We start from the raw sequence: 27480 nt of genomic DNA, 5'->3' as shown, positions 1-27480 counted from the left end.
AAGAAGTCTTACAGCACCAGGTTAAAGTCCAACCAGTTTGTTTCAAACACTAGCTTTCACAGCACTGCTCCTTCCTCAGATTCACTTGAGGAAGGAGCAGTGCTCTGAAAGCTAGTGTTTGAAACAAACCTGTTGGACTTTAACCTGGTGTTGTAAGACTTACTGTGCTAAAGACCATGGCTTTGGTCTTCCCTATTGTTAAACTGGAGGAAATTCTGATTCCTCAAAAGCTGGATGTTGGACAAGTGGTTTGGAAACACTGGACAAGTGGTTTGGAAACGCAGAAGCAATGGAAGTGTTGGGAGAGCTCGAGCCGGGTGTCTTCCAATGATGTCTTCAAGGAGTGGCATCTTGAGGTAAAAGCAGAGGTGTCTCAGTCCTGATCCCTGAGGACAATCCAGTGGTAAGCAGAACAGGATGGGGGAAACCATTGCTGGAGGTTCTCTGGCCCTGACTTGGCAGCTAAGAGTGGGAGCAGGCACGGGCAGTCCCATACAGCTAAACAACTGAGGATGGTGGTGTGGGTGACCTTGTCAAAGAGTGCAGACAGGTAGAAGAGGAGGAACAGTGCGGTATAATCATCGAGGATGCCATTTGGGGCTTTGAAAAGGGCAGCTTTGGTGCTCATCAGTGATGATCATTGTGTACACCCTCCTTTTCCTAGATTCGGGAGCTTGTGCCAGAGTCTCAAGCCTACATGGATTTGCTGGCGTTTGAGAGGAAGCTTGACCAGACTATAATGAGAAAACGTCTGGACATCCAGGAAGCATTGAAAAGGCCAATAAAGGTAAAACACAATTTTTTGGTGATTATCCATCCTTGGCCTCCTGAAACCTGATTTTTCAGAAATCAGACAAACTCTTTTAACCAAATGTCAATAGCTGGTGTTAAACCGCCTTTGAAAATGAGACACTAGCTTGACCGCAATCAAGGTATTGCATACAGTTCTGGTCACTGCATTACATGATCGCATAGAGATGGTATGGAGGAGATTTACGAGGATGTTGCCTGGACTGGAGAATTATAGTTGCAAGGAAAGATTAGCAAGGGTAGAGTTTTCTTTGAAACGGAGGAGGCTGACGGGAGATTTAATTAGAAAAACATAGAAAAATACAGCACAGAACAGGCCCTTCGGCCCACGATGTTGTGCCGAACTTTTGTCCTCGATTGAGAACAAATTAATCAACACCCTATCATTCTACCATAATCCATGTGCCTATCCAATAGCTGCTTGAAGGTCCCTAATGTTTCCGACTCAACTACTTCCACAGGCAGTGCATTCCATGCCCCCACTACTCTCTCTGGATAAAGAACCTATCTCTGACATCCCCCCTATATCTTCCACCATTTATCTTAAATTTATGTCCCCTTGTAATGGTTTGTTCCACCTGGGGAAAAAGTCTCTGACTGTCTCCTCTATCTTTTCCCCTGATCATCTTATAAACCTCTATCAAGTCGCCCCTCATCCTTCTCCGTTCTAATGAGAAAAGGCCGAGCACCCTCAACCTTTCCTCGTAAGACCTACTCTCCATTCCAGGCAACATCCTGGTAAATCTCCTTTGCACCTTTTCCAAAGCTTCCACATCCTTCCTAAAATGAGGCGACCATAACAGCACACAGTACTCCAAACGTGGCCTGACCAAGGTTTTGTACAGCTGCATCATCACCTCACGGCTCTTAAATTCAATCCCTCTGCTAATTGAGGTGTGTCTAGTTATGAAGGGCTTAGAGAGTGTATATTAAAAACCAAAAGTAGAGATGTGAATAACTAAGGGGCATAGATTTAAAGCAATTTGTGGAGGGATGAGAGGGGATTTGAGTAATGTTCTCACTGAGAGGGTGATGGGAATCTGGGGATCACTGCTTGAAAGGGTAATAGAGGAAGAACCCCCATCGCATTGAGAAAAAAGCCACATAGGAATAAGGGGCTGGTTTAGCTCACTCAGCTAAACCGCTGGCTTTTAAAGCAGGCCAGCAGCACTGTTCGATTACCGTACCAGCCTCCCCGGACAGGCGCCGGAATGTGGCGACTAGGGGCTTTTCACAGTAACTTCATTGAAGCCGACTCGTGACAATAAGCGATTTTCATTTCATTTTTTCATTTGAGGTGCTGTGACCTACAGGACTACTGATTCAGCTGGAAGTGGGGTTAGAATGGAAAACAATAGGCTAAATGGCCTCCTCGTGCTGTTAACCTTGATGTTTAAAGGCACTTATTACGTGAAGTATGCAAACTTTGGATAGAATCAGGCAACATGAATTGCAGCATGACTTGCAGAACATCTTCATGGCTATTCTCTGGCCTTCAATGCTGGCCAGTATGCGCAGAGAATTCAATACTTCATGAAGTAACCACCACCTTCCCACCTGCTTTGTAAGAACCCTCAATGTTGTCAACACACTTGAAATAGTCACTATCCCTCTGATGACTCGTGCATGAACGCGCTGGGTAGTGTGGTGCAGTCCAACAAGGCTCTATTTTGGAAATCTGAAGCATTGTTGCCTCCCAAAAAAGCTGTTGAGGATAGCTGAATAATTAGGCAGGGGTATTAAGGGTTCTGGAACCAAGGCATGTGATTGGGAGTTGAGATGGCTTACTCCAGTTTCTATGTTCCTTGCCAAGTTATCTAACCTGTAGTGTTAAAATTGATTTCTGCGTGGTTGGGGACGGACAATTAAACAAAGACTGGAATGTTGACGAAGGATATGATTGTGATCTTATACAGTTTTGCAGCACTAGCTATCTTGAATTGCGCATCAAGAGTGAACACTTGAGGTGCAGTACCATTGCCAGTACTAATGGAACTGTTCCCCTTCTTGAGGAGAGGAATTCAAAGCTGAACCAAATTAACCCGAGAAAAATCCGTTCTTTTTAAAGCAGTCGAAATACTGCATGAGATGCATTTTATACCAGCACGGTAGCATTGTGGATAGCACAATTGCTTCACAGCTCCAGGGTCCCAGGTTCGATTCCGGCTTGGGTCACTGTCTGTGGAGTCTGCACATCCTCCCCGTGTGTGCGTGGGTTTCCTCCGGGTGGTCCGGTTTCCTCCCACAGTCCAAAGATGTGCAGGTTAGGTGGATTGGCTATGATAAATTGCCCTTAGTGTCCAAAATTGCCCTTAGTGTTGGGTAGGGTTATTGGGTTATGGGGATAAGGTGGAGGTGTTGACTTTGGGTAGGGTGCTCTTTCCAAGAGCCGGTGCAGACTCGATAGGCCGAATGGCCTCCTTCTGCATTGTAAATTCTATGAAAGCCTAAGCTACCTCATTCGCTTGGTATAGAGCCTCTTTAATACAATGTACCACAGGGATCTGTGCTGGGTCCCCTATTGTTTGTCATTTATATAAACAACTTGATTATGTGGGGGGTGGGATCAGTATGTTTGCAGATGACACAAAGATTGCCGGGTGGTTAACAGTGAGGTTGAGTGTGTTGGGTTACAGGAAGGTATGGATGGGATGGTCAAATGGGCAGAAAAGTGACAAATGGAATTTAACCCTGAAAAGTGTGGGGTGATAGACTTTGGAAGGATTAATTTGACAAGGACGTATACTGTGAATGGCCTGTCACTGGGAAGTTCTGAAAGAACAAAGGGACCTTGGAGTGTTTGTCCATAGATCTCTGAAGGCAGAAGGGCAGGTTAATAGGGTGCTGGAAAATGCACATGGGACACTTGCCTTTATCAATCGAGGTATAGATTACAAAAGTAAGGAGGTCATGTTGGAGTTGTATAGAATGTTGGTGAGGTCACAGCTGGAGCACTGTGTGCAATTCTGGTCACCACATTATAGGAAGGATGTGATTGCATTGGAGAGGGTGCAGAGGAGATTCACCAGGATGTTGCCTGGGATGGAACATTTCAGTTATGAAGAGAGGTTGGAGAGGCTTGGGTTGTTTCACTGGAGCAGAGAAGACTGAGGGGTGACCTGATCGAGGTGTATAAGATTGAGGGGCACTGCCTGAAAGTACCTGGATGAGCATTTGGCACATTCTAACATTCAAGGCTATGGGCCAAGTGCTGGCAAATGGGGTGAGGTAGACAGGTCAGGTGTTTTTCATGTCTTGGTGCAGATTCGATGGGCTAAAAGGGCCTCTTCTGCACTGTGGTCTTCAGTGATTCTGATTGTGATATTCCTGCATAACAGCAAAAAAAAACTTGATTCCTAAAACTCCCTCTCATTGTTTATTTCAGCAAAAGCGAAAGCTTCGTATATTTATTTCGAATACATTCAATCCTGCGAAACCTGACGCAGAAGATGGAGAAGGAACTGTGGCATCCTGGGAACTTCGGGTCGAAGGCAGACTTCTCGAAGATGTAAGACTAAGATTTCTCTTCCTTCCCCCCTCTCCCGCGTATCTCCCTATGTTGAACATTTAATAGTTTATCCCTGCTATCTTCGCAGGATCACTAAGTTGGCCAGCGGTGGGGTGCATCAGAGATGTACCAATCTCCATGTGCCCCAGCAACAGTATGATGAATCGGATGGCCAGGTTCTGTTTATGTCAGTTAGGGTCCCAATTCCACTTAATTTTGACTGTAGGTTGACCTGCTGGAATACTGCGAAAAGCTTTGGTCCCCTTATCCAAGGAACGATATACAGGCATTGGAGGCAGGCCAGAGAAGGTTCACTGAGTTGATCCCGGGTATGGAGGGATTTTCTTCTGAGGAGAGGTTGAATAGGTTGGCCTGTACTCATTAGGTTAGAAGAATGAGAGGCGACCTTATTGAGACATATCGGATTCTCAGGGGGTTTGACAGGGTCGATGCTGAGAGGTTGTTTCCTCTTGTGGGAGAGTCCAGGACCAGAGGATGTCATCTCAGAGTAAGGGGTCGCCCATTTCAGACAGAGATGAGGAGGAATTTCATCTCTCAGAGGGGAGTGAATCTGTGGAATTGTTTACCGCACAGAGCTGTAGAGGCTGGGCCGTTATCTATGTTCAAGGCTGAGAGAGACATATTTAATCAGTCAGGGAATCGAGGGTTATGGGGATAAGGTGGGAAAGTGGAGTTGACGATTATATCAGATCAACCATGATGTCATTGAATGGCGTGGCAGACTCGATGGGCTGAGTGGCCTCCTTCTGCTCCTACATCTTATGGAAGGCACTGAACTGAATCCAGACACATGGTGAGTGCGGGGAAGGAAAATTAGAGGATTGTTTCTTAACTGGGTTGCTATCACTTGCCTTTGTGGGGGTGTTGGAGGGTGCTCACTGGAAATTAATGATAAAAAAACAGTAAGTCAATCAGTCTCTTCAATTTTCACTTGGTCATGTTTGCATTGAACTAAAGGCAGATCATAAAATCTATTTCTTGCTTACGTAGTCAGCTGTATCGAAGTACGATGCTACTAAACAGAAGCGGAAGTTTTCCTCATTCTTCAAATCCCTTGTGATTGAGCTGGATAAGGATCTCTATGGGCCCGACAACCACCTGGTTGAGGTAAGCAATCTGGAGTGCCGCACAATAAGTTTAAATGTGCAACACCTTGTTCGTTTCATTCTTTGTGTCAAAATTTGAAGTGTTTTCTGCAGTAAAATGGCAGCCTCTCGGAGGCCACATCGGTGTGAGCCACTTCTTGCCTCAGGCATTCTGGTGATCTGTATCATGGGAAGAGCTTGCGTGCATCCTGTATTTTGTCCTTTTCCTATAACAGAGGCTGATTTGAGGTTTGCTGGATTGCAGTAAAAGCTTTCTGGCTGGCTGTCATATCACAATGCCTGAGTGTAGCTCAGTTCTGAAGTCGGCTTTGCCCTCGAGATTCAAAGCAGGGCTAAATACTGCTCAGTGACTCAAAAAGGTGAAGCGGGCTGAAGCACAAACGCTCTGCTGGTTGACTAACTGGAGCACACTCCTGGTTAAACAGGACATTATCTTGTGCAGTGACATTGGCTGTGAGTGACAACATGTTTGCGCGCATGGTTAGGCTCTGAGCAATCCTACTGATAGCGCTGCTGAAAGAATGAATTCTTCGACCAAAATGGTAATGGTGTCTCATTCACTTTAAACAGTGGCACAGGACAGCTACAACCCAAGAGACTGATGGCTTCCAAGTGAAAAGACCAGGGGATGTGAATGTGCGCTGCACAGTGTTACTGATGCTGGATTATCAGGTAAATAAAAATAATCATGAATTTGCTCTCAACAGACCAAGTTCGCAAGCATATTATCTTTCGTCATTTTAATGGGATTTAAATACACTGAGCTGTCAAAGAATATAAATTAAGTATCTGACAAAAATACTGTTCGAACTACCCATTGGCTCTGTTGATAGATCACTGAGGCGTTCAAGCATATGGACTATAATAGATTCTGGTTTGACCCCTGGTCTATGCTGAGTTTAATGTGTTCTAGCTGAGCTAGGCTGTGGGGTTGCCCTTATCTCTCATGCAAGAGAAAAGATAGCCAGGGCTGGAAGTTCGGGTTGCTCGTCGGTGACTCCTGCTGGGAACTGTGTCCATATCAAGAGGGGACGGGACTGGGCTTTCTGTGATGGAGCTTGCAGCCAAATAGCTTTCTGGCTCACAGCAACAAAATAGCCAATCAGGAGAGGTATCGGAGGGCACCCAGCCCCTGTGGACCTTCGGAATGAATGAGTACCTTCACAGAAGGAGGAAGTTGGAGGGGGAAATCACAAAGTGCGAGTAGTTGTGGTTTAAAATGTGAGGGGGAGTTGACAGAAAGCAACACTAACTTGTAACCTTGCCTCTTCTGAACCTTTGGCCACCGCTAATTCCCTCTATACCTCAGGGAGCTTATCATTGAACTATGTTGACAGTAAGTTCATTTCAAGTGAGCCTTATTGACTTCTGGGCAAAGTTCATGACTCTATTCTCTTGCTGATTGTCCTTCCTCTCTGCCAATCGCTAAAATTGAGAAAGCTAATCAAAGGGTCCAAGGTTGAAAAGAAAAAGCTTAATTGGTAAGTAGGACTTGGGTAGGTTTGCAGCATCCTGCCTTTTGCTGGAAGGGTCAGTTTGCTGTAAGCAGTGGGGGTGTGTTATATGGCAGGGATGGAATGAACATTTTATTAACCCTGCCACTTGTTTAAGTGAGACACTGGGTCACTTCTGGGCCGCCCAAGGGCCTAAATTGTGGCCCAAGAGTAAAATACTGTGGATGCTGGGAAAAACAGAAAATACTACAAGAGCTCAGCGGGTATGGCAGCATCTGGAAAGAGAGGGCGAGAAACAGTTAATCCCGGCATGTTTGGTTGCTCAAGGCATATTGAATTTTATTTTGTTGAGCCTTGGGTGGTGTAAAAACAACTGCACCTGCAGTCTTGGCCGCAGCCTCAGGGTGGCAGCAGACACGTCTTCACCATCTGTTCATAGACTGGGTCAGGTGTCCGATTGTGCATTTCGTTAGGGCACTGCTCGCTCTGTACAATGATTTATTTGCATTTTCTTCAAGCCTCCCCAGTTTAAACTGGATCCTCGACTGGCACGTCTGCTGGGCATCCACACTCAGACAAGGCCTGTCATCATCCAGGCTCTCTGGCAGTACATTAAAACCCACAAACTGCAGGACTCCCATGAACGGGAGTTCATCAACTGTGACAAATACCTCCAGCAGGTAAATATAACTATGCCTGTATGTGAATGCAGTCATGCATTGTCTTTTTTAAGATGTAGCACAAGTGGTTAGCCATGGTTAACCATGGTTCGATTCCCGGCTTGGGTCACAGTCTGTGTGGAGTCTGAACGTTCTCCCCGTGTGTGCGTGGGTTTCCTCCGGGTGCTCCGGTTTCCTCCCACAGTCCAAAGACGTGCAGGTTAGGTGGATTGGCCGTGCTAAATTGCCCTTAGTGACCAAAAAGGTTAGGAGGGGTTACTGGGTTACAGGGATAGGGTGCAAGTGAGGGCTGAAGTGGGTCGGTGCAGACTCGATGGGCCGAATAGCCGCCTCCTGCGCTGTATGGAACAGAACAGAGAACATACAGTGCAGAAGGAGGCCATTCAGTCCATCGAGTCTGCTCCGACCCACCTAAGCCCTCACTTCCACCCTATCCCTGTCACCCAGTAACCCCTCCTAATCTTTTTTGGACACTAAGGGCAACTTATCAAGGCAAATCCACCTAACTGGCACGTCTTTGGACTGTGGTAGGAAACCGGAGCACCTGGAGGAAACCCACGCAGACACAGGGAGAGCGTACAGACTCCGCACAGACAGTGACCCAGCGGGGAATCGAACCTGGGACCCTGGTGTTGTGAAGCCACAGTGCTATCCACTTGTACTACCGTGCTATGTGTTGCGGGGCTCGCCCGGGATGTTCTATGTAGTTTTATATTCAGTCAGTACTAAACGATTGCGAAAACCAACCTCGCGCATAATTGCATTGATCAAAACCAGTTTTATTTCCACATTCTCTGGTTACTGCAGACATCAGACTCAAGGTGGGAATGAAGGGTTAGCACTATGGCTCCCCAGCACCGGGGTCTGCATTGGGAAGTGGGAGGCTGCACTTAATGTAAACAACTGTTCTGCAGTTCAGGTGCTTTTGAAAGAGACTTGTGTCATCAATGGCTTAACACACGATGCTGTGACCAGATTGTTATCTGCTGACTGAATCACAAATGAATTTAATTGAGAATGTGTCTCACCCCTACGACAATATCGAGATGGCCGTAACCCTTAACCTTGTTTGCAGTTTGCTGATTTTTGGTTTTGCCCCTGTTTGATTGGTCTGTTTGTCTGGAAACAATACATCTCAAAAGCTAATGGGTTAATTTCAACAAAATGTGGTACATGGATATGGGGCATTGCCCAAGGAAGAACTGATTAGTTTTTGGCAACAATATGTCTTTGATTCCAGATCCTGGAATGTTTTAAATGATCTGTTAACATTAGCAGATAGGGAAAACTAACCTTTTTCTTTTAAGAATGTTGTGGGTTTTTAAAATTTAGAATAGAGTCATAGAGGTTTGCAGCACAGAAATCGCATCTGCGCCAGTCATAAACAACCGCCTAACTATCCTAATCCCATTTTCCAGCACTTGGCCCATAGCCTTGTATGGCCTGGCATTGCAAGTGCACATCGAAATACTACTTGTAAGTTGTGAGGGTCTCTGCCTCCACCACCCTTTCAGGCAGTGAGTTCCAGACTCCCACCACCCTCTGAGTGGAAAAAAAACTTTTCTTCACATCCTGTCTAAACCTCCAGCCCCTTACCTTAAATCTATGCCTCCTAGGGCAACACGGTGGCACAGTGGGTTAGCACTGCAGCCTCACAGCGCCGAGGTCCCAGGTTCGATCCCAGCTCTGGGTCACTGTCCGCGAGAAGTTTGCACATTCTCCCCGTGTTTGCGTGGGTTTCGCCCCCAAAAGTTGTGCATGCTAGGTGGATTGGCCACGCTAAATTTCCCCTTAATTGGAAAAAAATGAATTGGGTACTCAATTTTAAAAGAGAAAAAAACTAAATCTATGCCTCCAGCAAGGGGAAAACTTTCTTCCTGTCTATCTATGCCCCATGTAATTTCCAATATCTCAATCATGTCCCCCCTCAGTCTCTGCTCCAAGGAAAACAATCCCAGTCTATCCAATCTCTCTTCATAACTAACACTCTCCAACCCAGGCAACATCCTAGTGAATCTCCTCTGCACCTATTCCAGTGCTCTCTCATCCCTCCTATAATGTGGATTCCAAAACTGCTCCTCTAGCTGTGGCCGAACCAACATGTTATACAGCTCCAGCACTTCCCTCCCTGCTCTTAAACTCTATGCCTTGGCTAATAAAGGCCAGTATACCATCAACCCTCATAACCACTGTTTCCACCTGCCCTGCTGCCATACATGACACCAAGAGCCCTCTGATCCTCGGTGCTTCCCAGGGTCCTGCCGTTTATCCTGTATTCCCTATCCTTGTTTGTCCTGCCCAAGTGCATCACTCACACTTCTCCAGATTGAATTCCATTTGCCACTGATCAGCCCGTCTGACCAGCCCGTCTATATCCTCCTGTAATCTAAGCCTAACCTCCTCACTATTTACCACCCCACTAATTCTCGTATCATCCACGAACTTACTGGTCAACCCTCCTACATTCACGTCTAAATCATTTGTATAAACCACAAACAGCTCCGGTTTCCTCCCACAGTCCAAAGATAGAACATAGAACATAGAAAAATACAGCACAGAACAGGCCCTTCGGCCCACGATGTTGTGCCGATCCTTTGTCCTAGAACCTAGATCAATCATAGATTATCATAGAATTTACAGTGCAGAAGGAGGCCACTCGGCCCATCGAGTCTGCACCGGCTCCTGCGGGTTAGGTGGATTGGCCATGCTAAAATTGCCCTTAGTGTCCAAAAAAGGTTGGGTGGGGTTATTGGATTACGGGGATAGGTTGGTGGTGTGGGCTTAAATGGGGTGCTCTTTCCAAGGGCCAGCACAGACTTGATGGGCCGAATGGCCTCCTTCTGCACTGTGATAGGGAAAGGCGAGACCATGGAGGAATTGGAAAAGGGATGAGAATTTTGTGGAGGGTAGAATATGGTGGGCCGGCCAGGAGTGCATTGGAAGTCAGATCTCGAGGTAAGGTATGGATGAGGGTTTCAGCAGCAGATGAGCTGAGGTGGAATCAGGCGATGCTACAGAGGTGGAAATGTGTGGTCTTGATAACGCATGGATATGTGGTTTGAATCTTATTTCAGAGTTAAATATGATGGCGGGGTTGTGAACAGTTTGGTCTAGCCTCAGAAAATTGCCAGGGAGAAAGATGGAGTCAGTGGCGAGGGTTGGAACTCTGTGGACCCCAAGTCCAAAGGTTTACTCGTGCATAAAGAAAGGCCATTTTCATCAGCCAGGTTCATACTCCTGGATTTAATCTTTGTAAATCTGAATCTGCTTGACACGCTCTTCAATCACATGGACTGCATAAAAAACTACTCCCTGGGCAATTTCTTAAGATCGACATTTTCTAAGAATACTGAGCTTGCTCAGAGATTTCTTTCCCGCTGTGGAACGCCGCACAAGATTTCTGGTGGTTTATTTATTTTCTGTTAGGATCTTGCATCTTGTATGAATTTCAGCTCATCCAAAACTCTGCTGTAAACCTGTTCCAGTCCACCAACAGCTCCAATTTCAAATTCTCAACCCTCGTGCTTAAGCCCCTTCCGGTGTCACCCCTCTCTATTTCTAACATCCCACAATCTCCTCCCGGCCTCGCCGTTCATCTGGTTCCTGCAGCTGTCCCCCTCCTTTTGCCTCACTATGGAATTCTTTCCCTCAAACCTCTCTCTGCCTCGCTCCAGCCTTTATGGTCACCCTTAACCTGCCCTATTGGCCGAGTTTTGTGTCGCCACTCCTCAAATCTCCTCCTTTGGCTCGGCGTCCATTTTGTTTTGATGGTGAAGCATCTTGGGATTTGAGAAGAGTTGGGGAGAAGACTGGAGCTTGCACGGTGTCTCGTTTGCTCTGCAATGGTCTTTTTCTTTCACAAATCACAGGCAAATATCAGCAGACTGCAGCCTGGACTCCAGGGTCGAAACAGCGCAGAGTGAAGTGTCTGTTTCATTTTGGCTCCCTTTATGTCAAAGCCTGTGAAAACAGTTGATAATCCTACCTCACTGGCCCCTGCTGATTGCTCACAGACATGCACAGTGCGATCTTAACCATTGACGGACATCAGTGGTGCAACATAGTTAATACAGATTACATTTTTCACACAGCCCTTTTGACAGGGCGGCACCTCTGATCATCGTGCATCTGGGGCAACCAGTGCAAAACATGGAGTGGCACAGGAATGGATTCTTACTTTGCACTTTGCAGACAGTATGTCCATGCAAATGGAGCGCAACTAGAAAGACTAGCAATCCTGCCAGGTGACTGGTTGGAGTGATAGATTGGTACATTGTTAGAATCTAGTGACTATTATTTAGGTAGCTTACTACCTTGGATGTCAAGAGCGTGTGTATTTGTGTGCCTTTAGAATGCAGTTTTACTGCTCCATTGTTTTCCCATATTGGTACTCATTGACAGTGGGGGAGAACGTCACAGTGAAGCCAATGTGCGCCAATGTTTGGTGAGATTCTTCGTTAATGACTTTATTTGCTCCCACTGTTCTTAGCAACAGTACCTCGCCCTGCCTTACTCTGGCCGAAAATCTTGTGCCCACTCAACAAAGGGGCACCAGGGTAGCATTGTAGGGGCAGCACGGTAGCATTGTGGATAGCACAATCGCTTCACAGCTCCAGGGTCCCAGGTTCGATTCCGGCTTGGGTCACTGTCTGTGCGGAGTCTGCACATCCTCCCCGTGTGTGCGTAGGTTTCCTCCGGGTACTCCGGTTTCCTCCCACAGTCCAAAGATGTGCAGGTTAGGTGGATTGACCATGATAAATTGCCCTTAGTGTCCAAAATTGCCCTTAGTGTTGGGTGGGGTTACTGGGTTATGGGGATAGGATGGAGGTGTTGACCTTGGGTAGGATGCTCTTTCCAAGAGCTGGTGCAGACTCGATGGGCCAAATGGCGGCCTCCTGCACTGTAACTTTCTATGTAACGCTCTGTTCCTGCGCCACTCAGTTGTTTTCCACAATTCAAGTGAACTTGGTCTCAAAACCTACAGCCACTAACACACCATCGCTGAAATCCTAGCCAACAACACGGCTACTCACCCTACCTTACGGATGTGCCCGAGAGGCACGTTGATCATTTCATAAGCATGTTGTGAAATTAAACTAATTTGGGCACTAATATTTTCAAACTTCAATGGGCTTGGAAAGCTCCGTGTTAAAATACAAAACTACTTGAAATGTGTTCAACCAGAGCACTTGAAACACCATTGCATACAAGGCTACCTATCAGTGCTGGAAAATGGGATTAGAATACATAGGTAAATAGATGGCCGACGCAGAGATGATGGGCTGAAGGGCCTCTTTCTGTGCTGTAAACCTCTGACTTTTTGAAAAATAATGGTAGAACATTATATGGGCATGTGATAAGCCACAAGTTAATGACTGCCTATAATTCACCTCAGGAAGGAGCAGCGCTCCGAAAGCTGGTGAATCGAAACAAACCGGCTGGACTTTAACCCGGTGTTGTAAGACTTCTTACTGTAATTGGATGACATTTTTTGGTGCCAAATCTCTAATCGCGTTACATAATGAATTACTTTTTGGAGTGCAGAGGCTGCATGTCGGAGATTTTGCAGTCATTCTACACCAATAATGAAATCAGTTAATTTTTTGAAGGTTTGTATTGGTTGCGACAACCTGGGTGCTGATTTAGATGTTAGATGTTCAAAAGATGCCCCCTTTTCTGACTGAATCAGGCTGCTAAATGATTACATCAGGCTTTGTGATTTGGTGCAGTAGCTTTTAGCACTAACTTTTCACTTTGAATTATAGTTGCCATTTAGATTACATTGTTTGAACAAATTAGAACCATTGGAAATAGGAGCTGGCACAGGCCCCTCGAGCCTTCTCCACCATTCAATTAGATCGTGACCGATCGCCAACCTCAATGCCGTTTTTCTGCATTATTTCCATATCCCTAAATGCCTTTAATATTTAGAAATCTATTGATCTCTGTCTTGAACATATTCAATAAGTGAGACTCCACAGCTATCTGGGGCAGGGAATTCCAAAGACTCGCCACCCTTTGAATGAAGAAATTCCTCCTTGTCTAAGTCCGAAATGGCCTCCCTCATATCCTGAGACCGTGACCCCCCTCCCGTGTTCTAGATTCTCCAACCAGGAGAAACATCCTTTCTGTTTCTACCTGCCGGGCCATGTAAGAATTTTGTATGTTTGAATACATCCAAGAGAATACAGGCCCAGTCTCCTAAATCTCTCCTCTGAGAACAATCCTGACATCCCAGCAATCAGTCTGGTGAACCTCTGTTGGCATCCCTCTATGGGAAAGTATATCCTTCCTTGAATACGGGGACCAAACTGTACGCAATGCTCCAGGTGCAATCTTCCCAACGCTCTGTACATTAGCACCATAGAACAGTACAGCACAGAACAGGCCCTTCGGCCCTCGATGTGCCGAGCTTGAAACCAAGATCAAGCTATCCCACTCCCTGTCATTCTGGTGTGCTCCATGTGCCTATCCAATAACCGCTTGAAAGTTCCTAAAGTGTCCGCAGGCAGTCCATTCCACACCCTAACCACTCTGAGTAAAGAACCTACCTCGGACATCCCTCCTATATCTCCCACCCGAACTTTATAGTTATGCCCCCTTGTAACAGCTACATCCACTCGAGGAAATAGTCTCTGAACGTCCACTCTATCTATCCCCCTCATCATCTTATAAAACTCTATTAAGTCGCCTCTCATCCTCCTCCGCTCCAAAGAGAAAAGCCCTAGCTCCCTCAACCTTTCCTCATAAGACCTACCCTGCAAACCAGGCAGCATCCTGGTAAATCTCCTTTGCACCCTTTCCAATGCTTCCACATCCTTCCTATAGTGAGGTGACCAGAACTGCACACAATACTCCAAATGTGGTCTCACCAGGGTCATGTATAGTTGCAGCATAACCCCACGGCTCTTAAACTCAAGCCCCCGTTAATAAACACTAACACACAGCCTTCTTCATGGCTCTATCCACTTGAGTGGCAACCTTCAGAGATCTGTGGACATGAACCCCAAGATCTCCCTGTTCCTCCAAATTCCTCAGAACCCTGCCGTTGACCCTGTAATCCGCATTCAAATTTTTCCTACCAAAATGTATCACCTCGCACTTATTAGGGTTAAACTCCATTTGCCATTTTTTGGCCCAGCACTGCATCCTATCAATGTCTCTTTGCAGCCTACAACAGCCCTCCACCTCATCCATTACTCCACCAATCTTGGTGTCATCAGCAAATTTACTGACCCACCCTTCAGCCCCCTCCACCAAGTCATTGATAAAAATCACAAATAGCAGAGGACCCAGCACTGATCCCTGTGGTACACCGCTGGTAACTGATCTCCAGTCTGAAAATTTTCCATCCACCACCACCCTCTGTCTTCTATGTGATAGCCAGTTACTTATCCAATTGGCCAAATTTCCCTCTGTCCCACACCTCCTTACTTTCTTCATGAGCCGACCATGGGGAACCTTATCGAGACCTCTTTACTCCTGTACTCAAATTCTCTTATGATAAAATCTAACATACTATTTGCCGTTCTAATTCTTAGAATCGTAGAATTCCTACAGTGCAGAAGGAGACAATTTGGCCCATTGAGTCTACACCGACTCTCAAAAAGAGTATTCTACCTCGGCCCACTCCCCTGCCCTATCCCCATAACACCATAACCTCACCTAACTTGCACATCTTTGGAAACTAAGGGGTAATTTATCCTGGCCAAACCACCTAACCTGCACATCTTTGGACTGTGGGAGGAAACTGGAGCACTCTGACACGGGGAGAGCGTACAAACTCCACAAAGACGGTCAAGCAAGGCCGGAATTGAACCCAGGTCCTGTCGCTGTGAGGCAGCAGCGCTAACCACTACCACTACGCCGCCCCATTTGCTTGCTGCCCATGCATGTTAGCTTTCAGTGACTCAGGAACAAGGGCACCCAGGTCCCTTTGGACTTTAACACTTCATTGCAAAAGTTATGGGGCTGTAACCTCCAATCTCCCCAGAGTCATATTACAGGTACACCCAAAGATGCGCTGGCGAATCCCCTTTGGAGGCTCTCAAGTAAAGTTTACATGACAATTGCCTGAAAGTGCAAACTTCCCTTGGGTCATTGCCTGCACTGGGGACCACCCAAAAAATGTGATTGTAAATTGCTAAGTTCAGACAGTTCATAGATTGATCATAGAATTTACAGTGCAGAAAGAGGCCATTCGGCCCATCGGGTCTGCACTGGCCCTTGGAAAGAGCACCCCACCCAAGCCCCCACCTCCAACCTATTCTGCAACCCCACCCCACCCTTTTGGACACCAAATTTTTCATGGCCAATCCACCTAACCTGCACATCTTTGGACTGTGGGAGGAAACCGGAGCACCCGGAGGAAACCCGCTCGCACACTGGGAGAACGTGCAGACTCCGCACAGGCAGTGACCAAGCCGGAATCAAACCTGGGACCCTGGAGCTGTGCAGCAGGGCTGTGATTTAGGTTCTGACGAGTTTGCACCAAAAGTTACCCAGAAAATGTAAGAAGAATTAAAACCTCTTGTAACTTCTGGGTGGGGAAATTCCCCTCTAAGGCGGCCACCATCCCGACTGGGAACTAATTGCCATATCTTCACCGTCATGTTGTCAAAATCCTGGAGCTCCCTCCCTAACAGCAGAGTGGATGTACCTACACTACATGGACTGCAGTGGTTCAAGAAGGCAGCTCAGCACCACCACCTTAAGGGGCAATTCAGGATGGGAAACAAATACTGGCCTAGCCAGTAACACTCTGTTCCCTTGAATGAATATTAAAGAACACACTGAAGGCCCAGAATTGCCCCAGCCAGGGCCAACACCCCTCCCCTGAGGCCTGATACTCGCCCCTCCCCAAAGAGGCCCAAACCCACCAACTACTGGACTTCTCAAAGCTCACAACAATCAATGAAGTGCAGTCACTGTTGTCATGTATGAAGCATGGCAGCTAATTTGCTCTCAGAAAACACCCCCAAACAGCGATGACCACGTAATCTGCTTTTTCAGACATTGATTGAGGGATAAATGTTGCTCGGGTGACCAGGGAGAACTCCCCCTGCTCTTCTTTGCAATAGTACTATTGGGATCACTTACTTCAACTTGAGCAGGCAGTTGGAGCCTTGATTTACCATCCCACCCAAAAGGTGGCAGCACTCCCTCAGCGCACAGCTGGAATGGCGGCCTTCATTTTTGTGCTGAAGCCCTCCAGTGGGGTTCGAACTCCGAACATTTGATTCACAGATGAATGTGCCACCAACTGAGCCACGGTTGACACTGGTATATGCAGCTAATATTTTAAAATGAAAATCAGGACCCTGATTTGACTGAATCTGCTTTTTTTTTTTTGTTAGATCTTTGAGTGTCAGCGAATGAAGTTCTCAGAAATCCCTCAGAGACTACACGCTCTGTTGATGCCACCTGAGCCCATTATCATCAACCATATTATCAGGTGAGTGCTGCTGACATTGGACCTGCTGCACAAGAATTTACGCTTGGCCCATTTGTAAAAAGCTGTCTATTAAGTTCTGGCAATTCTGGAAATGTGTTTCTCCAAATGCAATCCACTGATCTGTTTGAACATTATTTCTTGTTTCTGTTTCATTGAACTGATTCTAGATGTGGTTTTATTATGAGCCAGGGCTTAGAAACTCCAAAGTGCATTATGAAGTTCACCTGACCTATAACCTTTATGTTGAATTTGGCTCGGATGAGCACAAGAGCCTTCACTTCAGGTGCGATTCAACAGACTTCCTCGGCACGTTAATCAAAACAAAGTTTATTATAAGAATGTGGTTAACATATATAAAACACAGCAAGAATTTGTTTTCAAATACAAACATGAAAAAACACAACTACAGTAATCTATGTATATAACTCTTAAGGAATCCCCTTAGCTGTTCCAATTCAATAACAAAATTCAATAATCTAAAACCCCTTACAAGGGTGTGGCCCAGCACACTGTAATCACACTTGAATGGCACTGATCCTTTCCCTGAGATTCTGGTCCAGCCTCCAACCAGCAGATTCAAACTCCTTCGGGAAAGCAACTCTATCTTTCAAGTTACCACGGCAGTTTGCCACACCCAATGTGCTTTCAGTTCCCGGGAACAGCTTTAAAATGAAAACAGGGAAACGCTGTTTCTCTTCTGCAGTCAAAAGCAACAAACCGAAACGGAAACCCAAACACTAAACCCTCTCTCACCTGACAGCCACAGCCCAGCTCCACCCACAAATGACATCACTGAAGCCGTGCTACAAGCCATATGGTAAAACAAAACCTTTCTTAAAGGGACAGTCACATGACAGTTTGCTGTGTATTTTCTCTGGTTCAATGCTTTGCAACATGGCAGCCTTATGCTGTCCTAACTTTCTGAGACTCCAACACAGGCCTACACTCTGATGCATTTACCCTGCCAGAAACGCATGTTCTAAACTGGACACTTTCTGGAGAATTACTAGTGCAGACACGTAGCCTATAATTGCATAACATTTTGCTGTCAGTGTTGTGTGCTACTTGGATTTAGCCTGTGTTTGATGCTAAGTTTGAGGTATCTCGTATTCTTGCCAGAATAATAAATGTGGTGAACTAATATAACTGCAGCTTCAGTGCATGCCAGTGGATATTGTGACATTGTCCCATCTCCTTCTGATGTTTCAGTGTGGACCCAAATGATCAGAAGAAAACTGCTTGTTACGATATTGATGTAGAAGTGGATGACACGCTAAAGACTCAGATGAATTCCTTCCTCCTTTCTACTGCTAGTCAGCAAGAAATTGCTGCTCTTGATAATAAGGTTAGCTTAGAACATTCTAATTGAAGAATATATTTGTAGTTCTTTGACTTTGTATTTGGTATTGATGCCTGACCTAAATCTCGAGTGAAAACTCTCACTGCATCTTGCTCTGGTAAGATGATCTTTTATTGAAGTCCGAGGCTAGAGATTCGTCGGAAATTTTATTCTCTGGCTGGTATGCCGAATGGGTTTTGTTGCTCATGCACTACGCTTCTTTCAATCTCACAAAGTGGCACTGAATGCTTCGGACTTGTTAGTCAGTATATTGCTCACATATTTGGAGAAATTAGCAGCATTGAAGTCGATGGGAACCCAGGGGTAAACTCTCCACTGGTTAGAGTCATAACTCACATAAATCAATACGTTTGTGGTTGCTGGAAGCCATCTCCGTCTCAGGCATTGCTTCATGTCTTCCTCCAGCTAGTGTCCTATGGTCCGCCATCTGCAACTGTTCCATCAATGATCTCCCCTCCATCACCAAGTCGGAAGCAGGGGTGTTCGCTAGTAATAGTATAATCTGACAAAGCTATCATGTTTTGCGAAAGGGAAATCGTATTTTACAAATGTGTTCATTTTTGAGGGTGTAACTAGTAGGGTCGATAAAGGGAAACCAGTAGATGGATATGTGGATTTCCAAAATGCATTCAGTAAAGTGCCACAGAATAGATTAATAGACAAGATATGAGCTCATGGAGTTGGGCGTAATATACCAATAGGTTTAGAGGATTGATTAACAGACAGGGAGCAACGTGTAGAGATAAACTGGACATTTCAAGTTTGCAGACTGCGACTAGTGGAATGCTGCAAGGATCACTGCTGCGGTCTCAGCTATTTACAGTCAATCTTTAGAGGCTGAGAGTAATGTATCCAAGTTTTTTGATGATACATAGCTAGGTGGGAATAGAAGCTGTGAGGAGGACATAAAGAGCTGCAAAGAGAGTTACACAGATGAGATGACTACTGTGGCTACAAGAGCAGGTCAGAGGCTGGGAATCCTGCTGGGAGTAACTCACCTGACTCCCCAAGGCCTGTTCACCATCTACAAGGCACAAGTCAGGAGTGGGATGGAATCCTCTCCACTTGCCTGGATGAGTGCAGCTCCAACAACACTCAAGAAGCTCAACACCATCCAGGGCAAAGCAGTCCTGCTTGATTGCTCCCCCTTCCACAAACATTCCACAAACAGTGTAGATGAACAGAGAGATCTCGGCATCCAGGTACATAAATCCCTGAAAGTTGCCACCCAGGTTAATAGGGCTGCTAAGAAGGCATATGGTGTGCTAGCCTTTATCAGTAGGGGGATTGAGTTTCGGAGCCACGAGGTCATGCTGCAGCTGTACAAAACTCTGTTGCGGCCGCACCAGGAGTACTGCGTGCAGTTCTGGTCACCACATTATAGGAAGGATGTGGAAGCTTTGGAAAGGGTTCAGAGGAGATTTACTAGGATGTTGCCTGGTATGGAGGGAAGGTCTTACGAGGAAAGGCTCAGGGACTTGAGGTTGTTTTCGTTAGAGAGGAGAAGGCTGAGAGGTGACTTAATAGAGACATATAAGATAGTCAGAGGGTTAGATAGGGTGGACAGTGAGAGTCTTTTTCCTCGGATGGTGATGACCAACACGAGGGGACGTAGCTTTAAATTGAGGGGTGATAGATATAGGACAGATGTCAGAAGCAGTTTCTTTACTCAGAGAGTAGTAGGGGTGTGGAACGTCCTGCCTGCAACAGTAGTAGACTCGCCAAATTTAAGGGCATTTGAGTGGTCACTGGATAGACATGGATGAAAATGGAATAGTGTAGGTCAGATAGGCTTCAGATGGTTTCACGGGTCGGCGCAACATCGAGGGCCGAAGGGTCCGTACTGCGCTGTTATGTTCTATTCACTCCCGCCACCATCGACGAACAGTGACCACAGTGTGTACAATCTACAAGATGCACTGCAGCAGCTTACCAAGGTTCCTTCAACAACACCTTCCAGACCAGTGACCTCTACCACCTAGAAGGTCAAAGGACAGCAGATACCTGGGAACCCCACCACCTGCAAGTTTCCCTTTGAGTCGGAGAGCTTGGATTTGAGGTTAGTTGTAGCTCTCGAGTGTAAACTGTGTTAACACTGCTGCTTTACTCGCACAGATCCATGAAACAATAGAGACCATTAACCAGCTCAAGACACAGAGGGAGTTCATGCTAAGTTTTGCCAGAGATCCACAGGGCTTCATCAACGACTGGCTGCAGTCCCAGTGCCGTGATCTGAAGGTATGTATTTCACCATCTGAAGCCATGTTTAGCTCCTTTTTTGGCTTTGCATTCTTCTGATGCTACATCATCACACACTGTATTTCTGAGGGAGACTAGTTTGTGAAACGATTACTCCAGACATGAGCGTTCTTTAGGATAATGTTAATTTCCCAAGCCACATACTTTTACAGGAAGCATTATTTGAAGTTCCTTATTTTCATACAGAAGCAATGTATTTATTGTGCTGAAGGCGAATTGATCTCTGAAATTTGTATGTGACCCAAGATGCTGTTTCTAATCTGAGCTGTCTGTGGTGAGTTGGTGAAAAGCGTAAGACTTTGAGGTTTTATTTTCCACTATTAAAACACAGACATACAATTGTACACTGGCACAGTATACAGAAAGCATAGGTCAGTGTGCTTTAGACAGTTCTAAAGTACAGCACGTGTGTTAGTAAGCCTGATGTAGAGGCACTCACACAGCCGCGTGTATGAGACTGAGGATTAGGTATACGCCTGTGACATTCCTACCGGTGACTTGTTTCCAGTCGTCACACTCTTAGACATGTCGCTATCTTTGTAAACAGCAATAGGTCGGTGGGTTGGCGCACGTATTTCTTGTATATGGCACCTGGGCAAATTATACTTCATTGAAGAATCTGGTACCCTTCTCAATTGAAGAAGAGAAATTCCTGCTTGTAGTTGCAACACGGGACTAATTTCTGATCTCCCTGACTATTGACCTCCAGTCTGCCATTGTAAACTGGTTATACCTTTAACTTAAATCATTTGTAACCCACTGTCTGCCTTTCTGCTGAATCATGCTGGTATTATCTGCATTGTTGTATTGGGCTGAGTAATCCTTCAGAAAGCAAGCCTTCAACTATTCGGTCGAACTGCTCTTTAACTGAATTAATAGTTGTCCTGCAAGACTTGCACTGTTACCTTATTTTACTCTGGTGTCCTCCTTATACATTCTGAAGAAGAGTCATATTGGACTCGAAACGTTAACCCTCTTTCTCTCTCCACAGATGCTGCCAGACCTGCTGAGTTTTTCCAGCACTTTGTGTTTTTACTCCACATTAATTCTCCTGACTGCCTTTTTATTTAAAAAAAACAGTAACTGGGCTTTACTTTAACTCCTTAAAGCTGCATTCATGCTCAGTGTCGTATCCCGTTCTTATCACCGTCAACATAATACAAAACTCAACAGCTGAAAGTATCAACAAACAGCAACTAGTGCATTTATTTGACCTCCGGCGATTGAGCGTTTAGCAGAGATGTCAATCTGTCTATATTCAGTCCCTGTGAACTTTATATTTCTTGCGTCCACATTTGTGTTGGAGATTCCCGATATGGGCATGTTTTGCTGTGCTTGCACCCTCTTTATCCCCACGCCTCCAGTGCTACCACTGGTGACTGGATTGGATTATGCTGTGGTGTGTTTGTATGGGTGTTTTCCGTTATAGATGTGGTTGTAGGAGGCTGTAAGATAATTAGGATACAATGTATGGCTTGAAAAGTAGGTGTGGAATTCTGGCTGCATATCCAGATCCAACAGACGGGAATGTTTTGTGAATCGGGTGAATTGTCTATAACGCTGGCAAGAGAAGCGGTGGCGGTCTCCTGGTGTTCACGCTAATATTTGTCCCTTCACCAACATAGCTTTTTCAAAAACAAAAAAAACCATTTGGTCATGACCTTGTTGCTGTTTTCAGTTCTTGCTCTGCGCAAATTGACTGCTGCTTTTGCTTACAATTTGTAACAAGGACTGCACTTCAAAAGTAGTTAATTGGGCTGCAAGCACTTGTCCTGAGGTCAGGAAAGGCGCAAAATAATGCACGTATGTCCATCCGTTCTTTCCGGCCAGTATTAGCAGAGAGTGTATTTTCACTGGGCTGACACAGCGCAGTAAGGGTACGTGAGTAACAGACCAAGATCCCGATCCAGACATTAGCTGCCGAGTGTTTGCACCTCTGCAGGTTGCAGCAGACCATGTACAATAGGGTTTGCTTTTTCCTCATTGTCGATTTGTCATGGCCTCAAATGCCAGCAATCATTTATTTCTATGGCACATGGGTACTCTGCATTATATTCCCGACAAGCAGATGTTCAAAGAAAGTGAAACTTGACTCGAATTGATTGAAGTTTCAGCTGGGAAGGTGGTCTTTTTATCCCATCGTATCGGTGCCAGCTATCCAATCCCATTGTCCCGCTCTTTTCCTGTAACCTTTTGCTCTTTGACTGTATTCTATTGTAAATGTTGTGACTAACATGGCTTTCACAGCTCCCATTTGAAGTAATGTACTCCACGTTCTGATAATCCTGCGTATGAAATCGGATCCTTTTAACCTCTCCTTTTATACTTGTTCTTGCACTGAATTTATGCCATAATTGAACCAGAGGAAACTATCTTTACCTTTACCCCCTCAAACACTTTTGAACGCTTCTATTTGCTCCTCCCCTTAGCCTTCTGTTTTCGCTGATGGGCACACCTCTAACTTTTCACATCTGTCTCCATAATTATTTCCCCATATCCTCATAATCCTGTGTTGCACCATTTCCATGGTTCTCGTATCCTTTCTGTAAAACTGCCCCGTCCACAGCGCTCTAACTTGAGCCTAAGCAACAGATTGATGGACATCTCTTGCCTTTGTATTCAGTGCCCTTGTATATGAAATCCAGGATCCCATTAGCCCGTTTGATTTTAAACTTCTAACTATCTGCACCCCTATGTTGCTAAACTTGAGAGAATTTTACTGTTCAGGACATAATTCTGTTCCACCTCACATCCTCCCACCACCAATTTTGAATTTTGCATATCTATACTGAGGTTCTACCCAGTCCTCTGTATCTTTTTGCATTCTTTCCACTGTTTGATATACCCCTTAATTTGGTGTCATCAGCAGATCTTGATGACATTTCTCTGCCCATGTGCAAATGAATCATTTATGTCGACAGAGAGCAGCGCAAATTCCTGCTGTTACCGCCAGCTTTTCTTGGTTTAAAAATGTGTAAATGGACTTTGTTCCAATAGAACTGGAATATTTTCCTTTTGTCGAGCTCAACTGCGCAAAGCAAAAGTAAAACTCGGTGCCTCGAATTGCCATGACCAGCATTGGTCTCGTTCTAGACTTGTACTGGTGGGTACAAGAGGCACACACGATTCATTGGTTCCTGCTTGACTATAATTCAAGTGGGGCACTTTTGAATACAAACTAGATTTTGAATGTTTAACCTTCGATATCAGTTGGCTGTAACTGCATATCTGTTAAAACCATGAAGAACTGCTCCTTACTGCCCACATTCACACAGCCTCTTTCTTTTGAGCGATACAACCATGCGTTGGATGCTCCAAATTTGAGCCATGCACGCTGTGCAGCTAAATTCATGGCACCAGCACCAACTGCATGACACTCATCAATTCTGCCTGATCGGAAGGCCCATAAAGGCCAGTGAGACAAGTGCATTGATGGCCTGTGAGTGAGCACCCAGTCTCCCTGTAGCTGGAGTACAAGGGTAGCTATGTCAAAGGTGTGGTTGTGACCTCGTGTAGCGGTCTGTCAGTGGCAAGGATAGTTGTCAGTGACACTACGATTTGAATGGAGCGTCACATTACAGAACCTCTGATAGCTCTGCCATGCTGAGCCCTGGCTTCTCTTGATCGTCTCTGCCTTTTAATCCTACCACGGTATTCTGCATCGCCACTCTGTGGCCAACGGTAGAACTGTGGCTGGCAGCCACTGAGCTAGCAAACCAGGAGTCGTGAGTTCAGTTCCCACTGTGGCAAGCTGTGACATTTAAATGTCAATCTCGCCGTTTGTGGGCTGGTACCAGGAAGAAGAAAGCGCGCACAAGCAAACTGCTGCATTGTTTTAAAAATCTAACTGGTCTGGCCTGCATGTGATTCAATTTCGCACTACAAAAGCAAGTACTTTTTATGTATTTTATTTCTGCAACGGATAACTTGTGGACTGTGATTTGGTCTCAAATCTTCGAATGTTGCAACAGAGTAAGAGACTGTCTTTATGGTACAAATCTGCTGGTTTCTCATTCAATAGTGCAGCAGGCTATTGGCCACTCCTGGTTCTATGTTCCAATGTACGTACCTATTATAAGACAGTGAACCATAACCTGGCTACTTTACTAACAACGCACTTGTATTTCCCCCCACATTGTCCCTTGCTTTCTAGCATTACTCCCCAAAACAAATTTGAGTATTTGCTTCACGTTTTTTTCCAGCCACTCTACATTGCAAAATTTGCTATTTGCGCTTTGTTCTACAGCATGAAGTGGCAGAAAGGTGGCGTTCAGCTGCATCTCTGATCCTGTGTGTTTGTGATGCGCTAATGAAATGCAACGTGCAAATGCCAACCAGCCTTCCCACCCACCTCTGACATTTTGATAGCGAGTGAATTCGGCCTACCCTAGTGAATTGCGTAGAATCTTGGGAACCTTCGACACCATTTATTTTTAAGTTGCATCTGTCTATTCCAGTCACTTGTTTGATATTTTGTATTTGTAGTCTATGACTGATGTGGTAGGAAACCCAGAGGAGGAGCGCAGAGCAGAGTTCTACTTCCAGCCCTGGGCTCAAGAAGCTGTCTGCAGATACTTTTATTCCAAGGTAAGAATGTGATCCGACTCGGCCATCGCTGGGTGAAATCTTTGTTCTAATTGCTTAGCAGTACTTGAGTTAGGTGCTTGGCGGCACTGTTGAGTTAGAATATTTTCCATTCTTCCTAAACCTGAGTTTAGATCTGCCTGGAATTGTGTCTCGTACCTGAAATGCCAACCTCCAGCAGGTGTGAGAGTTTGGGGTAGTGTCAACATTGTTTCTGATCAGGCCTGCAGCGTAGAGCTGTCCATAATTGGATGCAAAATGGTAGTCATGCTCAGAGAGCAGAAACATGGCTGCAAAAAGGGGGACAGACACTTGTGTGTTTTTTAAAAAGTGATAAATTCACCGCTCTCACCATGCCGTGATGCTGCAACTGATTGTTGGATGTTCCCAGCACGGAGCTGTACGCATGGCATTAGCTTGACCGAGCAGCCAATTGCATAAAAGGTTTTCACAGACAGACAAACAGGAAGCAAAAAACATTCCGATAAAATCTTTTTACATTGAGCAATTTAAACATTGGGGTTGAAGGTAGAAACTAAAATATCGTGGAAAAACCTTTCTTTGAAAATTAACTTTCACAATCTGCTAATTAATCATTTGACAAGATTCCAGGATTATGATTTTTTCCTGGGCCTGCTTTGTTCATCAAATGTTATTCATCACGCACTGTTTAGAAAAGCAGTTACACCGAATTGAAGAGATGTGCTGGGAGGGAAGTTGAAATTCTCCTTGATTTCAGTGATTGCCAGCCCTGGCAGACGCCTGACTGAGCACACTGCAACTTTAGGCTTTCCATGCCAATTTGTGCGTGCCCGATATCCTGAAGCTTCAAAGGGGTAATGATGGCAAATGCTGGCAGTTCCCCCCCCCCCCCCCCCCCCCCCCCCCCCCCACCACAAAATCCAGCCCGTTAACTGCAGCATTGAAGGGGGGAAAAGCTGCCCCTCAGGACACTTCAAAACAGCCAATTCATTACTTTTGAGGTGTGGTCACTTGTAAAGTATGCACAGCCCTGCAATCTGTAAATATTAATTGGTCAGTAAATCCATTAGTTGAGATAAGTGTTGACCAGGGTACCAGGATGTTTCCCTGTTCATTGTGTCATGGAATCCTTGGGCCTATGTTTAGCATCTTGCAGCACTCCCTCAGTCCTGCAGTAAATTGTCAGGTTAGGTTGGGTACAAGGCCTGGAGTGAGGTTTGAGCCCCGAGCCAACTGAACCAAATTACCACCTAGTCATGGGCTTCAAAGTTCAGTCTGACAAGAGATTGAGCAATTGGGACAGATGAGCATGGGATGACAGATTAGGGGCTGATTTAGCTCACTGGGCTAAATCGCTGGCTTTTAAAGCAGACCCAGGCAGGCCAACAGCACGTATTCCCATATCAGCCTCCCCGGACAGGCGCCGGAATGTGGCGACTAGGGACTTTTCACAGTAACTTCATTGAAGCCTACTCGTGACAATAAGCGATTTTCATTTTCATAATCTTTATTAACGTCATATGTCATCTTACATTAATACTGCAATGAAGTTACTGTGAAAATTCCCAGTTCAGGTACGCTGAGGGAGAATTCAGAATGTCCAATTCACCTAACAGCATGTCTTTCAGGACTTGTGGGAGGAAACCGGAGCACCTGGAGGAAACCCACACAGACACTGGGAGAACATGCAGACTCCGCACAGAGAGTCACCCAAATCGAACCTGGGACCCCGGTGCTGTGAAGCAACAGTGCTAACCACTGTGCTACCGTGTCACCCATACTGCCTACCATGCCGCCCATGTTAGTTTTAATGGAGACATGGGTATAAGCTTCATTGCCCCCATCCTGTACATTCACTTAACTTAATTATCCTCAAGTCTTCCCCTTCTGTTAAAAATAACAGTTATGGCCTTTAAATCAGTGTCATGAGCCCTGTTTGTTTTTGGTTGTCATACGTGGCCAACTTCCAATTGTTGTTTCTGTTCTCGGGAGTTAACTTTTTAAAGGGGAAAATAAATAAACTACAACCAGATTTCCAACACGAGGTTAAAATTAACAATTGCCGCAATGTCATCTACCATTTGTAGAAGCCAATTCCAAACTTTGTACATCCTTTGTGGATAGAATTGTTTGCTAATTTCACTCCTTAAATTCCTGTCTTTAACCTTTAGATTATGGTCTTGAAGCATTAATAATCCCCCCCCCCCTTCCCCGGCTCTGGACTAAAAGGAGGTAAATTGCGGGCAAGGTGACTGGGATCTA

General features: G+C 45.5%; 2 protein-coding genes across 2 annotated transcripts in view; both read left to right on the top strand.

Annotated features, from left to right (window-relative positions):
- The window catches only part of smarcd1 (SWI/SNF related, matrix associated, actin dependent regulator of chromatin, subfamily d, member 1), a 34828-nt gene that overhangs the window by 3431 nt on the left and 3917 nt on the right, over positions 1 to 27480 (top strand). Inside the window, exons 4-12 of the mRNA XM_038786295.1 lie at positions 665 to 787; positions 4196 to 4318; positions 5330 to 5446; positions 6016 to 6117; positions 7418 to 7579; positions 16936 to 17033; positions 18243 to 18378; positions 20509 to 20631; positions 25138 to 25239. Of these exons, the coding sequence (XP_038642223.1) occupies positions 665 to 787; positions 4196 to 4318; positions 5330 to 5446; positions 6016 to 6117; positions 7418 to 7579; positions 16936 to 17033; positions 18243 to 18378; positions 20509 to 20631; positions 25138 to 25239 (1086 nt within the window). The remainder of the gene's footprint in view (positions 1 to 664; positions 788 to 4195; positions 4319 to 5329; positions 5447 to 6015; positions 6118 to 7417; positions 7580 to 16935; positions 17034 to 18242; positions 18379 to 20508; positions 20632 to 25137; positions 25240 to 27480) is intronic.
- Positions 20510 to 27480, top strand: part of LOC119958074 (glycerol-3-phosphate dehydrogenase [NAD(+)], cytoplasmic-like) — a 42711-nt gene continuing 35740 nt past the window's right edge. Inside the window, exon 1 of the mRNA XM_038786298.1 lies at positions 20510 to 20631. The gene's annotated coding sequence lies outside the window, so the exon portion shown is untranslated. The remainder of the gene's footprint in view (positions 20632 to 27480) is intronic.

The sequence above is a fragment of the Scyliorhinus canicula genome, chromosome 28, assembly GCF_902713615.1.
Source record: "Scyliorhinus canicula chromosome 28, sScyCan1.1, whole genome shotgun sequence".
Lineage (NCBI taxonomy): Eukaryota > Metazoa > Chordata > Chondrichthyes > Carcharhiniformes > Scyliorhinidae > Scyliorhinus > Scyliorhinus canicula.
This window is presented reverse-complemented; position numbering and strand designations above follow the sequence as displayed.